General features: G+C 39.5%; 2 protein-coding genes across 2 annotated transcripts in view; one reads left to right on the top strand and one right to left on the bottom strand.

The window, feature by feature from the left end:
- Positions 1-17,909, bottom strand: part of BLTP1 (bridge-like lipid transfer protein family member 1) — a 355,866-nt gene that overhangs the window by 157,817 nt on the left and 180,140 nt on the right. The gene's annotated exons all lie outside the window — the stretch shown is intronic.
- BBS7 (Bardet-Biedl syndrome 7) lies at positions 141-17,904 on the top strand. The gene is made up of 19 exons (XM_064651456.1): positions 141-492; positions 644-709; positions 1,883-1,945; positions 2,772-2,947; positions 3,504-3,690; positions 4,360-4,432; positions 5,325-5,441; positions 6,366-6,496; positions 7,221-7,305; positions 8,700-8,802; positions 9,361-9,553; positions 10,432-10,506; positions 11,554-11,619; positions 12,866-13,005; positions 13,869-14,033; positions 14,474-14,583; positions 14,688-14,791; positions 16,258-16,381; positions 17,210-17,904. Exons 1-19 carry the CDS (start codon positions 229-231, stop codon positions 17,344-17,346), a joined length of 2,379 nt encoding a protein of 792 aa, XP_064507526.1. The 5' UTR covers positions 141-228; the 3' UTR covers positions 17,347-17,904.

Genomic DNA, 17,909 nt, shown 5'->3' with positions numbered 1-17,909 from the left:
GCCATGTGGACCTCACGTGAACTCGGTCCAAAGCTCCTCGTTACGTGGGTGAAACGATTTTTAAAAAAAAAACCACAAAAACAAAACCAACAAATAACTCGGTACTCCGTGCGGGGCTGGCGTTTTGTTACACCGTTCCTAAGGACGCTTCGTTGTTAAAATAAAACATTCCTACTCTACCGCTCCCTCCGTGGTTCGGCACCCGGAGCCTGGAAAATCCGCACGGATATGATCCCGGCTCCGCTCCCCGGCGAGACGCTCCGCCCACTTGGCCTGGGCCCCGCCCACGCCGGAGCGTTCTGGCCAATCGCAGCGCCCGGTCGGCCGAGGTCCCGCCCCCCGGCCGCCCGCCCAGCCAATGGGAGGCGGGCTGGGCGCGGGGGTTGCCGCGGTGACGGGGCGCGGGGCGCGCTGTGCCCGCGGGAGGGACGGGCGGACCCGCATCCCACGGGAGCGATGGAGCCGGGCCTGGCGCGCGTGGATTACTTACAGGTGGGCTCGGGATCTTCCCGGCAGCGGGCAGGGCTCCGGGCGAGCGAGGGTGGCCTGGGCGGGGAGGGGGAGCCGTGCGGCGGGGCCTGCGAGGTGCCCGGTGCCGGGTCCCGGCGCCGGCCGTGCCCGCTCAGGAGCGTCTCTTCCACAGGTGGGAGTCACGGCCCAGAAGACCATGAGGCTCCTGCCCGCCTCGGGGAAAAAGGCCACGCAGAAGGTACCGCCTGGGGCTGCGGGCTCCAGCTCAAGGCTTTTCGGACTGGGGAGCGCGTCCCGAGAATATCCTTAATTATCCCCCCGGGTTTCCTTGGGGAACGACTGCGGAACCCAGCTTTGGAAAACTTTTATTTATTTGGAAAAAAAATACCTAAGTTGGTGCTTGGAAAGATTTCGGAATGAGGAAGGCGTTGCTGAAACAACAAGGGAGTTCTTGCATACTTCTCTTATTTCTGTGTTTATAACAGCCTTAAACTGAGACAGGGGAGATTGAGATTAGATACTAGAAAAGACTTTTTCACGGTTAGGATGGTCAGGAATTGGTTGCCCAGGGAGGTGGTGGAGTCACCATCCCTGGAGGTGTTTAAGAGGCATCTGGATCTGGCGCTGGGTGATGTGGTTTAAGGGTTACCGTGGCAGTGCTTGGTTGGTGGTTGGACTTGGTGACTTTAAAGTTCTCTTCCAACCTTGATGATTCTATGAAATATTTCTTTTTAAGTTTTCCTTAACATAAATTCAAATTAAGGAAACCTGGTTAGGAAAACTCAATAAAAACAACAGTGCATTTTTTTTGCTTCAATAGTAAAGTCTCAGTGTGAAAATACAGCTCTTCCCCAATGCATCTTCACCTCGTGGTTGCTGGCTTAGAAGCAGGAAAAGGATTGTAAATGCTTTGACTTGAACTACTGTTCTTAGGCTTCAGTGTCCCATCCAGAGCACTTCATATAGATTTGTAAAGCATAGTCCCCTGTGGCTGTGGAATTAAGTACTCTGGAATTTAAAGTCCTTAAGTATATGGAAATATCATTAATGTTATAATAGATTATTTACAAGGGCATGTAGTGACAGGACGAGAGGGAATGGCCTCAAACTGCTAAAGCACAGATTAGATACTAGGAAAAAATTCTTCCCTGTGAGGGTGGGGAGGCACTGCCACAGGTAGTCCAGAGAAGCTGTGGCTGCCCCATCCCTGGAAGTGTTCAAGGCCAGGCTGGATGGGACTCTGAGCAACCTGGGATAGTGGAAGGTGTCCTGCCCAGGGCAGGGGGGTCAGAATGAGAGGATCTTTAAGTTCCTTTCCAACCCATAGCATTCTGTGAATATAGAAAAAGCATTATTTAAGAACATAGTTGTGTGTGTAATAAAAAAATAACTCCATATTATACTTTTGAAGGTGGTTGTTGGAGATCAGGATGGGGTCGTTACATGCTTTGGCATAAAAAAAGGAGAAGCTGTGGTAAGTGGGAATGTTCCATTTAAAATTTTATTTTTGAAGTATTCTCCCCAGTGAACTTTGAAAGTCCCTTTTTACTGACGTGACAAATAAGATACCCGTGGAAGGTGTCGAGGTAGAGCTGTGGACTGTTCCCTCATACTGTGGTGGGGGCAAGAGGATTTCATGGCTGGTCAAGCACATCCACAGTTCTGGAGTCAGACACTACGTGTGGATCATCACAAAGAAAGTCAGTTCCACACCTTTTCTTCTGCAGTTAAGTTGGGCTCAGGCCTGTACACTGACACAGTTACTGTGCTGGAACAAAAACCTGCAGAGAGTCATTAAACCACATGAGGGATTTTGACAAACTGATTGCTTTTTGTGCCCAGCTTAAAAAAAAATAAAATTATTTTGTTTTATGGGTTTTGTTTTCTCCTTTAGGAAGTTCATGGTTAGCTCATAAGGGTTATACAGCCATACAAATAAATCTGTGTAGTATTCTGGCATAAGAATGCAATATGTAAGAGGGAATGTGTGTGTAGGTTTTTCTTTAAAAAAACAAGATTCACAAACAAAATCAGCTGACAGCAGTGAATTTTTTTATGTGGATGAATAACACTGAGGTAATGAAGTCTTAATTTATTAAAGATTTTTATATTTATTGATTTATAAAATGCTTGATTGCTCTGGGATTCCGAAGGCAGTTGTGCAGATTGTTTTTCCTCTGCACATAATCCATAGTATCTTAGTTTTTCCAGAAGTTGTAAAGCAAATTAATTATCCATTGTGTTAAAAGATTACCATAAATACAATTTGATGATGATGAAAATTGCTTTTCTGTTTACAGCCAGTGTTCAAGACACTACCAGGCCAAAAAATTGCAAGATTGGAGCTGGGAGGAGCTCTTAACACACCACAGGAGAAAATTTTTGTGGCTATAGGACCTGAAGTTAGAGGTTTCACAAAAAGAGGGAAGCAGTTTCTTTCCTTTGAAACTAACCTTACTGAAAGCATCAAAGCTATGTATGTATGATACTTTGCTTTTTTTTCATAGCAGATTGTTAGTTTATGATTGTATTAAATTATTTCTCACTGTATTGTGTACTTGTAGGTAACACTGAGATGTAGGAATGAACTTGGAAAATCATGGTGAAGTTTAGGAAGTTTAGAGGGGCTTGGGAGAGGTATTGGGATGGGTCTGGAGGCACTCACACAGTGCAAATGCAGATGAGCAGGGCTGGGGTTATTGCCACAGTGTGTCATGTCCTTATACCCTTCCTGTAGCAGAACAGGAACAATGTTTTTGTTTTTCTCTTTGGATCACATTGTAAGATGCTGCCACAGACAAATCAGCTGGGGAAGAATGAATGTAAAAAATACAGTGATGAAATTTTTATAAGGAGACCTGAAGACAGAACAGGAAGTTTGAGAGCTACAGAAATCATGTGGTTTTAACATTTACAGGGAACTTTTGAAACTGGAACAGCTTGCAGGGCCCCATAATACCTTGAAGCTACAAGCATGTAGTAAGGGTAAGAGTACTGGGAAAATGCTCCAGGAAGTGTTTTCTTTTCCTCAGGCATATTTCAGGAGCAGATCTCTTCCTCTGTGCAAGCTACATCTATAACCATTACTGTGACTGCAAGGACCAGCACTACTTCCTATCAGGAGATAAGATCAATGATGTTCTCTGCCTTCCTGTGGACAAAGTGAAGTGCATTACACCCGTGCTTGCATGTCAGGATAGACTCCTCAGGGTTTTACAGGTTAATTTACTTGTTTCTTTATGTTTGATGTGCTGATGCTACAGAATTCTGCTAATTCTTAAGGGAATCAGTAATCAGCATGTTTTAAACACCAGAAGGATAAGTGTATTGTGTCTTTCTTGGCAGTGTTGATGGCTGTAATGCTGGTACATGCCTTTTATTTTAAAGGAAAATCATGGTTATAAACTTGCTGCCTGAGGATCGATAAAACTACTATAAATAGACTTTGGAATTCATAGGTGGAAGTAGATGACAAATTAGTCCCTTCTAACTAAACGTGCTCACATAAACATTTAATTTCCTCAAATCTTTATCAGTTTGGAAATTCTTGCTCTCGCAAATTACTGTTGTGACAAGTCTGAGTGATATTAAGTGCTTAGATAAATTTATATGCCAAATTCATGGATTGTTTTTAATAATAACAACACATTTCAAGAGTCATAGGTTTTATTTCTGTAAACTTTACTCTGTTTTGGCTTAGAAATGGTTCTCCCACAGGTGTTGGGAGATTGTAAAGGTGAAGCTTATGTTACTATGATCCATAATAAGTTTATCCTTGCAAGGTTTGGTTTGGTTTGTGGTTGGTGTTTTGGGGTTGTTCTTAGTTTTGGTTTTGGTTTGGTTTTTTTTTTTATCAAATTCATTCAAAATAGTTCTCTTTGTCTTTAGGGATCTGATTTACTGTATGAAATAGAAGTTCCTGGACCACCTACTGTTCTTGCTCTGAGCAATGGAAATGGGGGTAACAAGATTTTGAATACACACATAACTAACTAATGCTATTTTACTACGTTTAGAAGTTTTTATTGCTTGTATTAGTGGATTACTTTGTCACGATTTTAAGCTGATGTAAAAAATGCAGCATAAAATTAACTGTGTGAAGTCATTTCTTAGAGACAAGTAAATACACACACACATACAAAAGTGTTTTAGACAGTTTTAAATTATATTCACATTTAATTGAAAGCCATTTACAAGAGCAGTGACATATAAAGTGATCTCATTGTGTAAATACAAACTGGACTTTCAGGGGCCTTGTCAAAATTTTGGGGTTGGGTTTCTCTAACACATGGAATTCCATAGCTGGGATCCATGGATGGCTAGGAATATTGAACTAAGACTGGAAGGATCAAGCTTAAAATAGTGTGATCATCCTTCTTGCTAATCTGTTCTAACCTAATAGAAATCGCTTTAGTGTGTTAATCTGGTGCTTAATTTAGTTTGTTAGATTGTGTCACAACAACACTGAGAGCTGTTTGGAAAATAGTTCTTAATTACTGAAGTTTTGGCACAACACTGAGCATTGGAGGTGTGTTCTCAATGGATCTCTCTGTTTCTCTTCTGTAAAAACAACTGAGTAGCCTACCTTTGCTGAAATTTAAAGTATTGGATTCTGAATGGGTTTTAGGCAGAATTCCAGTGCAGGGTGGGCAGTCATGGCAGAATAGTGATGGTCATGAAGAAATTACCAGAATGGGTTCAGTTTTCATGTATTTGATTTTTGTTTGGAAGCCTAACAGTTCTGTTACACAACACTAATTTAGTATTTTCCCTTGGACTGTAGAATGTAACTACACAGCCTTTTTAAATTGGCGTACTTGATTGTGTGGATTCTAAGTGCAGTTTGTGTTTAGGTGACTCTGGGGAAGAAATTGTGTATGGAACTTCTGATGGCAAACTGGGTGTTACCCAGATCACTGGTACCAAGCCTGTACACAAGTGGGAAATTGGAAATGAAAAAAAGAGAGGAGGTACGTATCTCAATCTCTCACTCTTTAGCTTTCCAGCATATTTGAGGCTTTATTACAAGTAGAAAACTCAAGAAATCTTATTCACAGTTACTTTGGAGGAATATCTTAACTATGTCAGCATGTGATATTAATATGACTAAGGTCTCTTTCATTCTTCTGATTTTCTTGCAAATTATTCCAATGAGTTTGTCTTGCTTTCTGTTTTGTGTTCATTTTATTTTCAGTACTTTAGCGTGCTTTTGTTTTTGGTTTCTTAGTTTCATGCTTTCTAGTATGTCCTCACTCTTCCTATGAAATATGAAGGAGTCCTGAAAGTTAAATTCCATCTCTATTTTCATATTAATTCTTGTACAGACTCTCTCAGTGCTTTTTCCTTCTTCCAGACCCTAACTCTCTTTCCTGTCCAGAGATGATTAGTTGTCATAGGCTGCCTCCACATGTGCAAGTACTGAGTACGTGTCAAGCAGCAGTACCTAGTCCAGGCCTGGCACAGTCAGAACCCTCTTTCTGTCATCTTACCCAGAATTCATATTCCATTTACCAATAGCTTCAAGTCAATTCTAGGAAATAAAGAATACTTGCTTCTTCAGCTGGCAAAGTTACGGTAGTGAGGGCAGACAAATAGTTCGTCTGGGGAAATGTTTGATGAGGGAGGGTTAAACCTCTCAAAAGTAAGTGATCTGAACATCAGAAGGGGTGTCTATTCAGCAGTTTCTATTTGGAATTGGTTGCTGTAAAATCCACTGTACAGCCTGGCACGGGTGAGGGACTTGAGCCCTCTAGAGGACTCGTCCAGAAATATCTTTAATTACACCTCAAAAGCCGACCGAGAGTCTCTTTCCGTGTAACTGAGCGTGGCCTGTGTGTTACTGTATCTTAAACAAATAAAGATGAAGCAAACAGCTTCGTTTTCTTCTTCTTTAGGTATCTTATGTCTTGACAGCTTTGACATTCTGGGAGATGGAGTTAAGGAATTACTTGTTGGGCGAGATGATGGAATGATAGAAATCTATGCCTTTGAGAGCGCGGATGAGCCTGTCCTTCGACATGATTATGTGAGCCCACATTCCTCATACTCTGCTGGGAAAGAATTCATTTTTACAGTGTTATCTGTGCTTCAAAATTTACATGATCATTACCACTAAAATATGCGGTTTGTTTTTAATTTGAAAGTGTTGACAGTATGAATTCGAAATCAGTATTCTAATACTTAAGAACCAGACAGTGAAACAGTCCTGATATGAGCACAAATCAAAATAGTGTAGAGGGTATGTTGAAGGTCTGGCTCTACTGACTGCTGAAGTCTCTCCTGGTGTAACCTAATACAGTATTCAGTGAAAAAACAAACAACCCCATGTTGTGTATAGTTTGTTTTACATGCAAAATAATAAATGTCAGCTGTCAGGACTTTACTGAGCATAATGAATTTGGTTATCAATTGTTTAAAGGAGCAGATTGGATCCACAGAGATCATTTCAGCCTTCAGTCAGATTGCTAATTCCCGATGGAAAAATATTGTCTATCAGTGTTTTGCTTTAAACTTTCTAATATATTTCTTAAGTGGAGTAGAATTGGAATGTATTTATTAAAACACCAAGATTTAGCTGTGATAGTCTTCAGCCACTCTTTTGTAGGTCTAGATATTGTGCATCTCTGTAAGTATTTTGGGATGCAGGTAGAAGGAGGAGCACAACCCTTAAAACCCCCACAAAACCCCCCTCCAGACTTCTAAACTGAGTGCAGTGATATTTCCCTCTGCCTGAATGTGTTTACTTGAAGGCTTTATCGGAGAGCATTGCCTCAATCCAGGGTGGCTGTGTAGGAAAAGATGGCTATGATGAAATTTTAGCAGCCACATACTCAGGTAAGCTTCATATTATTTACTCAATAAATTCCATGTGTGGTGAAGTGATAAAATGAAGCAGGCTATGTTTTTAGTGAAGCTCAGAGCTCTGAAATTTTTTGTTCTGATTGGAACCAGAATAATATTAAACTATGAGGGTTTTACACTTGAAGATATTCTTCATGTGTTCTGGCTGGCAATTTGTTTTGGTGCAGACTGTTGCCTAACTATGATGAAATAATGAATATGTTATGTCCAAAGGAACTGTTTATAAGTTCTTTAGATTAAAAATAATGATAGATGTGCTTTCTTTTTTTACCCTGTCTTTTACAAAATTTCGTTCCTTTGCAGTTTCACAGGGCTTTAAATGGGGTTGATTTTGCTTTCAGTAGAAAATAAAGCTCCCCCATGTGAGGCACTTCAGCAGCTCCTCTGTAGGATTTGAGCCATTGGCCTGACTGTCACAGAGGTCATGGTAAACAAGCTGCCTATGTCAACTGCTGGGGCTAAAATATTGCTAATTCTCTATCTTGGGTTACCTTCAGGGCTAAAATTTAGCCAACTGAAACTCCTTCTATTCAAAATCACGTCCTTTGGCAAGATATAATTCTCAGCTTGTTATTGCCAAGTAATGGTGTTCAAGTGCCTCTTTTAAGTGGTCTTTGAGTGATCAAAAGACTCTTCTACCTGACCTCATATGAATTGTTTTGGTATGATGGGCTGCAACAGTACTGTGGCCAAAGTAATCTGAGGCTTCTTTCAGTGGGAATGTTATAAAGATTCATGAATCATAGGAGACAGAAAAAAGGGCAAGCCCATATTCACCTGTAGGTTTTCAAAGGTAAACTCTGGTAGGATGTGTACTAGACTGATTTTGGCAGGTAGCTAGAGCTATAAACACCCATTCAAGTCTGCATATCATGCCTGAGGTGTCAGAATGTAATCAATTGGCATTTGCTTTTATAAATAAATGTAATTTGGTGAGCAAAAAGATAATTTTTTTCACTTCAACCAGCAGCATTTAATCTCTCTAAGCCCACTGTGCAGGGTACAGTTTGCTGTAAACACGCTGCACAGCTTTTGTTTTGTTTCCAGCTGTAGTCCTGACAATTATTTGAGGTTTTGTCAGAAAACCAGAGGTGGGAAAAAATTCAAGTGCTCAGTTAAAAACTGTCACAGAGGGATTTATTGCTCAAAGCACTTAATGAAAAAGAATAAGTAATGTTTTCCACTTTAAGAATGAAACCCATAAAAAATCGTGCTCAGTGTCTAGATTAATCCTCCAAAAAAGGATTAAATTAGGCTCTATTCTCTCCACCCAATATCTGGAACAAACATAGCTCCACATGTACAATAGCTGAGTGTAGAATTTCCTTTTAGCTTATAAGGAATATAAATTTCATATATTGGTTTAGGCTGGCTGACAGGACTGACTACAGAACCTGTCCATAGAGAAGGTGGATCAGGTGAAGAACTAAAATTAAGCCAAGAAATGCAGAACAAGATTTCATCCTTAAGGTAATTGCACTAGAAAGAAATTTAAATGGAAGAATTGAAATGTTAAAAGCTGAAATGTCATTTTTCCCTTCCTATCTCGCTGGATTTTCTGTATCATTAATATATCTAGAAGTGGAATCAGGCCTTTTCAAAGTAGAAATGAATAGCAGCCTCATTTCACAGTCATGAATGTGATGATGATGTCTTAATGCCTTCTTCCTCAGCATCAGCAAAATAAGATTCCCTTCTTCTCTGCTGCCTTATAGCTCCTAAATGATGGCAGGAAAGTAGCATATTATTCAAAATGCATTGCACTCTTGAAGGAAAAAAAAGTTGTCCTTTCCTGTGTCTCAGAGAAATCTCTTTTGACGAGGAACTGTAGAACCTACATTTCCAGGTGATATAGTTTATATTTTGTCTTTGTTCAGTATGTGGAAGGGGAGTCACCAGTCACTTCTGGCTGAAAACCTGAGGACAGGAGATAAACGTGATTGCCTTGCAAGCTTAATTTGCATAATTTCTATGGTAGCTTTTCTAGCTGCCGTTTTAAAGACATTATGAATTGTTTCCCTTTTCTAGGAATGAACTGGAACACTTACAGATGAAAGTACTTCAGGAAAGGGAGAAATACCAGCAGTCCTCTCAGTCCAGCACTGCTGTCTCCTCAGTACCTGCCTTCAGTGTGAATGAGAAGTTCACATTAAACAAGGAGGATGCCAGCTACAGCCTCATCTTGGAGGTGCAGACAGCCATAGATAATGTCCTGGTGCAGGTGGGTGTGGGTTTCTTCTTGGTGGCTTGAGCAGAGCAGCATTACACTGCCAAAACAGACCAAAGTGCCTGCTGTGCCAGAAGGTCTCTTTGCAACTTTGTGTTTGCTTTTGCACGTCCTTATTTAAACACCAGTTAAATCTTCAGTGAGGTGCAGGTCGTCATTCGCCAGTTAAGTACCCTCTGTAGTGGAAAATTAATTTTAGAATGTTATGGGCCACCTGTGCACTTTCAGAGTGGAACAGCATCTGATTTGTGTGCAGCTGGGGATAAATACTGCTGCCCAGTAGAGCAACCTTAATTAATTGTTCCTCCTACTGCATCAGCTGAAATTAATGTTATCTTTGGTAGATGACTCAGAAAGAGTTGTGGTACTGAACTACCTTCTTTTGGGAAGTGCTTGGGGAGAAAAATGTGACAAGGAGGAATTTGTGAGGTGAGAGAACTACTGCAGGATTTTATTTTTCACTTCTTAATAAAAATCTTACTTTTATTAAGGATGTTACAGAACAATGCTAAGCTACAGCTGATTTGCAGCTCTATATTATCTGATGTTTCCGTAGCTAAGTGAAGAATAAATTAATTTAAATAAATTGTTTAATCTCCCCTTTCTGTCTGAAGACAGTTACATACCTTACACTGACACTGTTGTAAGCCAACCTCACAAGAGTTCAGGACTCTGTAAGAAAATAAGAGGAAGATCATGATGTTACTCCAGGATTAAGTAGTAAGCTGCATGTCTGTTAGGCTTTTACCCCTTGGATGAAGCAATCATTGCCTCTGCCTATTAAAAAGATTGGTGACAGTTGGAGGATAAATGCACTAGAAGCTCCTCAGGAACTTAAGCTCTTTATTTTTCCTTCCCCCTGTGCTCTGCAGAGTGATGTCCCAATAGACTTGCTGGATGTGGATAAAAATTCTGCCGTTGTTAGTTTTAGCAGCTGTGATTCTGAGGTAAGTGAAACAGAGGAGATGATATTTATGGGGATCACCTGATGAAAACTCTTAATATTGAGTAGTAGAAATAGGACTTGGATTTATATTTTTGTGATTTCAAATATATTGATTTTAACTACTCATTTGGTAATTTTGGAGAGCTCAGCTTCTTTAGAGATACTGCAGAATTAGGAGTTAGCAGCAGGTCCTGACATAAGGCACAGCTAAATATGTACAAAAGGATCCAGGAGAAGCTGCCCTCTTGCTTTTTTTTCCAGCCTGATAAGGGACACATTCGCTATTGCTCTCTTTTCTGGATGTCATCGAAGCAAATATTTACTTCAGGGTAATTTAGGTGAAGAATGTTATATTTCTTCCTTGGTTCATTTCTTGAAAATCTCTTTAGAATGTGAAAGTTCCTCTGTGTGGAGAGTCAAATGTTTAGTGCATTTTTTTATATAATAATTACAGACTTCAGTAGTTATAGAATTACTAATGATGCCGAGGGATTTTCTGGGGAAAAAATCCAGACACCACCTTAGGATTATGAAAATCTTCTGTGAAATCTTTTTCCTTGTAATATTCCTCTGTTTTAGTTTTAAGAACTAAATTTGCCCATCACTGGTGTGACCTGAAGTTTTTAGAAATCAACTTTTAATTTTAAGTTTCTGGTCATTTATGATGATCAATTTAGCACTTTTTTTGGTGTGTTTTCTTACTGATCTTGCTTTACTTTTTGGAAGTTGAACTGATATTGCAGGGGCAGGCTGACATGCATTTTTTAGATGAAAGGAAGGTATATGTGGTAATCTTTATGGTGATATTAAAGAATATAAAAGGCTTTGGTTGTTTTCTCCTTATATAGAGAACTTTTTTTGAACTCTGCCATACTTAAAATTATTAAAATATTCAAGGGAACCAAAGATGACTTTTTTTATTTAATTGTTGTAAATAGCTGTACATACATAATCAAAAACTTTACTGTACAAGTCTACAGTCAACACACCAGTTGGAAATTTTGTGAGTCCACAGACCTATTTTGTATTATTTTTTTTCTGTTTACAGCCAAATAGCAACTTTCTTCTTGCAACTTACCGATGCCAAGCAAACACCACAAGACTTGAACTTAAGGTAAAATGCTCCAAAATATTTTCCACAATAAATTAATGGTTATTCCTGCTTAGGAGTGGAGAGTTCTCTACCTGGACTGAGTGTTCAGCCTAAGGAAATGATCAGTCCAATGTCTGCTGCTGGTTGTTTCATGAGAACCTTCTAATATAGGGTTTATATTTCTTTATAAAAACATGTTACCTCAAAGGTCCTCCTTGAGTGTCCCTCAGATGGAAGCAGTGGGGACATCAGAGATCAGGAAAGGACTGGATTCTGGAGGCAGTGTGTAGATCTTAAAGCGCTGGCACTGCTAATCCTCCGTTTGAAGGCAGTTCCACTGGGAACTAACCAGGGAATAGAGACTGGATTTGTATTTCGCAGAGGAAGCAAATCCGATCATTCCAGCTTATTATACTAAAGGCATGTGGGTGGTTTGGAGTTTATTTTTAATGATCCACCAAATTCACATGTTTTATGGCAACCACCAGGGGAAATAAGGAAGGAAATCATGAATAGGAAAATCCTCAATGTGCACACAGGCATTAAGTTTTCTCTCTCTCACTGCAGCCTCCTAATCTGATAACGTGTTTGTGTAAAACTCTCAGTCAAAAGGTGATCATCAGAAATTTAAGCCTGTATAAGGTGCACCCAATGCAGGAAGGTTGGGGGTGGTTATGTGGTTTTTGGTGAGGGATACGACCCTGGCCACCTTTAATACTGAAAATACCAGGTAAAGAATAAATAACACAGGAAAAATTAACCAAATGCATTCATAGTAGACAAAAAGAGGGGTTTTTTACTCCCACCAAAAACATTTATAAACTTGCTGTTGTGTGTCATCCAAACACTCTGTTATCACTCTTACTTGGCTCCCAGTGTGGTGGATTTGATCTGCACAGGTTCTGCTGCCACCTTGCTGCAGTACATTCAGGATCTCCAGTGACTTACACCTGCCACTGGGGTTTATTCTCTTTTTTATCTTGTCTGTGCACATGCAGACAATGTAAGTCTTGGTGATTTTATTTCCAAAGAGAACTCTTTACTAACTTTTTTTTATTAAAAATATTGAAATGGATGTCTTCCTGCAACACATTGCTTTTTGAGCTCTGAGACCCTATAAAATAGGAGAGATAATCCAGCTCATAAAGCAAACCTGTATTTGAACTCCTTAATTAAATTCCTTCAGTTCCTTAATATATGTTAAATATTCACCAAATTGTGGTGAATTAATCTTTTCCCTTTTTTTGTGGGTTGTGCCTTTCTGCAGGTTCGCTCCATCGAAGGTCAGTACGGGACACTTCAAGCGTACGTAACGCCAAGAATTCAACCAAAAACCTGTCAGGTTCATCAATATCAAATTAAACCACTCTCCCTTCATCAGAGAACTCATTCTATCGACCATGACAGGTATTTGTGAAGAAAATCCAATGCCTTTTTTTCTCTTGAAAAAGGGACACAATCCAGTTGAAGTATTTGCGCTGTAAACTTAAATAGTAATTCTGAACCCCTAACCTACAGTTTTGAGCCTATAGTTCTGTTTTATGGCTTTCTTAATAGAAAATGTGGATTAAATGGGTTCCTTCCCATTCTTGATTCTTGTTTTCAGGTTATTTTTAATTTTTCTCCCTGGGTTATAGTGCAGCCCCATGTCTTAGTCGACCTGAGGGTGTGGTAGAAAGGAAACTCTGCTGTCTTAGTAACCACAGTCTTTTCAGTTTCAGCCTAATTTTCCACTCCACCCTTTTCATCTAATATTTTTCTCATAGCTGACTTGGCCCCCAAACTGAGCCAAGACTTTTTTTACCCTTATCCTTCTGTTAGGAATTCTGCATTTCGTGCAATTTCTAATTGATTTTTGCCCACCCTCAGTCAACATCACGTGTTGTCTCCAAGGAATTGCTTGTTCAAACGAAACCTGAAAGACTGAAGGGAAGATACCAAAGTCTTCAGTGTGCAAATGGGTTCCTTTATGCCTTGTTCTTGATATAAAGGTGGTTTACAGCATGAGAGACTGTTGAGGCTCTCTCTTAGTCATATTTGCTGTGGTGTCAGTTGTTTACCATTGTCCTAAATCTCAGGTTTAACAACTTGAAACTTGTCAAAAACTTGGTAGCTGTAATCTGCAATATGAATCTCTGCTTAGTGAGATATCTGATTTTACAGGTCTTGATTAAAAGGGAAACACCACGTGGAACTATTTTATATGGACAGTGTCCCTCCTTCTTAACTATTAACTGTCCTCTTTTTCTTTTAATTTCATAATATCACAGACCCATGAACACCCTGATGCTCAAAGGCCAGTTCAGCTTTGCTGAAATTCACTCCTGGGTTGTGTTTTGCTTGCCTGAGGTGCCTGAAAAGACTCCTGCTGGGGACAGTATCACCTTTTATTTTCAGAACACCTTCCTGGGAACGCAGCTTGAAAGTACTTACAGGTATATACAACTGCTAAAGCACAGTGTGACACTTCACACTCATCCTGCTGTTCACCCTTCCACCCTCAGCTCCTTCAAAACTCCGCCTAAAGAGAGCAGGAATCTTTCTTAAAAAGGATTTTTAGACTTTACCAGAGGTGAGAGCTATCCAGTAATGATGCAATCTGTAACCTGGATATGGTTTCTCTTGAAATTAGTCCAAAAAACCCAAAATTACCAGGTAGGAAAGGCTTGGTTTTTAGAATATGAAGAGCAAGGCTGGCTAATATAGTGATATTATTGTTTTCCAACTTCCATTTGTTTGTATTGAGGAGCAGAAATAACTTCAAAGGTATTTAATGCTCATGCAAACAAAAATGGGCATTAATTTACAGACCTTATTTTTTAACATAGGGACAAATCTATAAGTTTGTTCATTTGAAGTTTTTCTTCCTTTTTAGAAAAGGTGAGGGATATTTTAAGTCTGACAACATTTCTACAATATCCATCCTCAAAGATGTGCTTTCCAAAGAAGCCACTAAAAGGAAGATTAATCTCAACATATCGTATGGTAAAAATTTCTTCTCTGTTTAGTCCTTGAGTTCATTTGATATTCCTGTAAGTGGAAGAAAGAGTATTCATTTGCTTGTTGGGGTTCTTTTCACTCTCTGCTAGATGTCAGTGAAGAATCTGTGAGGCACACTCTGAAGCTCATCCACCCTAAATTAGAGTATCAGCAGCTGCTGGCCAAGAAGGTTCACTTAATAGATGCTTTGAGAGTAAGTACCTGAACTGTCGTGGTTTGGTTTTTATGGGGGATTATGCTGTCAGATACCAAGCTGGGTGGCTCAAGTCAGATGCGTGTCGTGTGGGGATCTGTTCCACTGCTGTTCCCCTGAATTAAATTAAATCATGTGTTTTAAATGTCCAGGGGACAGGTTTCTTTCAAGGAAAATTCCCATTTTTGTTATATAACTAGTGATTAACACGTAGGATTACTGACTGATGTTGAGAAGGCTGAAATGGGACAGTAGAAGGCAGCCAGCTTTATCATCTAATGTTCTCTTCTAGCCTGCTGTTATTTTCCAGTTCCTTCTGTGTCTCTTTCCACAAACCTTTAAAAGTTTTTTAGATCTGGGGTTGATCGTCCAGGCCAGATGCAACTTCCTTGCTTTGGAACTTCATCCCAGTGTCTCATAATTTCTGCATTATCTGCTTTTCAGTCTTTTGCTTAATACCCTCCTCAACAGTTAGCTTGTCTCAGTTCTTGGACTTTTTTCCAACAACCAGGACTTTACTGTCAAAAACTTGCTATGATCAATTGGGTATTTTTTATTTAGGTGGAGAGGAGATGAAAATGGACAGCCAATTCTCTCTTGTCCTTTGGGGGAATCAACTACTTGTTGTCACAACTCTCTACGTAGTAGAAAAGCTGACTACCAATGAAAATAATGTGTATCTTTGTTATCACTGAAAGTGTTTTACTTGGGCTGGGTTTGGCAAACCAGGGATGTAAACAATAATAGAGAATTTATTCTTAATGCATATTATGTTTGTGCAATAATGATATTGCATATCTTGATTGTTTTAGGCTTTTTTTAGACAGCAGATCTTCGACTTTTTTAATCACTCATTTTTTTGGATGATAACTTATTGATAGGCAGTAAAATAATCTAGTGATTGATGAAAGCTGTTATCCCAGCAGACTCACAGTGCACAACATAATTACTTTTCTCTAGAAAAGTCTTTCTGTGGAGGATAAAAAGATCTATACTATCGACCACCTCAGATTGGTCTGATGGTAGACTGAGGCATTTTAGAACAGATCTTCAAAACTTTTTGCTGTCATGATTGAGTGATACTTTCAGAGTCCACTTTTACCTTCAGACTTCAGCATGTGCTACAATTTTTTAGGACTTCACTTATTCTGAAAATGAAGATATGGTCAAGGTTTGAGTCTGTAGGGGCAGGGCTGTGGCGTGATCCTGTTCTGGCAGGACTTGGAGCTGGAAGCTGTAATACACAGGATTTTGAGAATCTAGTCTATGAAGTGACAAGTAACATCTGACACTTCATTAGAAGACTAGCAAATGAGGCACTCTGAAAATAACTTTTGCTAGTGTAAAAGGAGATTATGTTCCCTTTGAAGTACTTCCTCCTGTCAGACCCAAGCTTAATTTCTTACTTTTATGCTCTTATGATACTTATCTGCTGTTAGTTCTTACGATTTTAAAATGTCTTTGAGGAATTACAAGTTCACGAAGGGAATGTGGACTTCCTGCTCCCGAAATACCGCACCATTTTGGAAGAGGCAGATCAGCTGCTCGAGGAATACAAGAGACAACCTGCACATCTGGAGAGACTTTATGGTTTGTCGATAATTCTACTTTATTTAAATGTAATTTCATGTCCAGAGAGCACGCTGGGCATGGCTGGAATAGTTAAGAAGTCAGGATTAGCAGAATTTAAATACTTTGAGTGGGTACACATGGGAAGCTTCAGCAAGAGGTTTTTTGGATTCCCCATTCCTGGAGGTGTTCAAGGGTGGGGCTTGGAGCACACAAGCATATCGCTGAGAGTGAACATGCCAGGATTAGCTGCAACTGACTTGTCCACTTTTTAAATTTTTAATAGACAGCTGCTTGTATTTGGGTGATCCTTGTCTTTGTGGACGTGGTTAAGGAGCGCGTTCAAAGTCAGGATGGCATTTAAGAATGGTACCAGTTAAATGAGCATTTCTGAGGGGTGAAGTTTTGCAAAACATCAGAGGAAAAAAAATGCACGAGGAGTGGGAAGGGAGACTCACAGAAGATGATCTCGTTTAGTAAAGGAAATTCTGTAACATTCTTTGCTGTTTCCCATACATCTTTCAGCCCAGGGAATGTCTGCCAGACACCCACTTTAATAAGCTTGTACAGTGTAAGCAGAGTCCTTGTTACCTGTCCTGTGATAGTTCCTTCCTTTTTGGTGTTTCAGCTCTGGGTAGTTCTAAGGCAGAAATACACACTTTGGAATGAATCTGGAATCCAGGCTCACAGTGGTTTGTGTTTGTTTAAAATCAAACCACTATTTAAAACATGAAGTTAAAGAAGTCCTGTAACAACTAGGATAGTTAGTACATAATAATGAGTTAACAGTAGGGATATCTCTTACTGAAAACAAGGCAAATAGTAATTCCTGGAATTTTATCTTTGCAGGTATGATCACAGATCTCTTCATAGATAAATTTAAATTTAAAGGCACCAATGTGAAAACTAAAGTTCCTCTCCTCCTGGAAATTCTGGATGGCTGTGATCAAGATGGATTAATTGCTTTTTTTGATGCTGCAGCCTGACAAGGAAAAAGCAGAGTAATTTTTCTGGTTTTAATCAAGGCATTTCAATATTAAGTCCAAAACACTTTTTAAGAAAAGCGCTTTTATGCTTTTGTTGTACTGTCAGCTCTTAGCTTTTATTCATATTTATTACATTTTGGATACAGTAGTAAATTTCATATAAACTGTTGTGTATGTTAAATGCTCGCAGAGGTTCCATGTACAGTGTTAATAGCTGAAGAAAACTTAGAATCGGATGTAAATACCAAATACCCTTTTGGCAAAAATGTTTTCACTACTGTTAAAGACAACATGGAGTAGTCTCTGTTCCAGCTGCAAGAATGGATGAAGAAACTGGTTTCCAGAGACTTGAATGGAAGAAATTTGTGTGTGTAAGCTATACCTAAGATAGGTAGTATTTGCCTGCTGCCCTGAGAATCTCAGATCTCACCAGATCTGATGTAGCTGAGGTAGAGGGGGGAGAACTCTGAATTTTAGACTGAAGACAGCTCCATTTAAAGCCAAACGTTAAGTCTTGTTTAATAATGGATGGCATTAAACTTCCTCTGTACTTCTTCAGCATC

This window comes from Pseudopipra pipra, chromosome 4 (genome assembly GCF_036250125.1).
Source record: "Pseudopipra pipra isolate bDixPip1 chromosome 4, bDixPip1.hap1, whole genome shotgun sequence".
NCBI lineage: Eukaryota > Metazoa > Chordata > Aves > Passeriformes > Pipridae > Pseudopipra > Pseudopipra pipra.
Note: the sequence above shows the minus strand (reverse complement) of the source record. Positions and strands in the feature narration are given on the sequence as shown.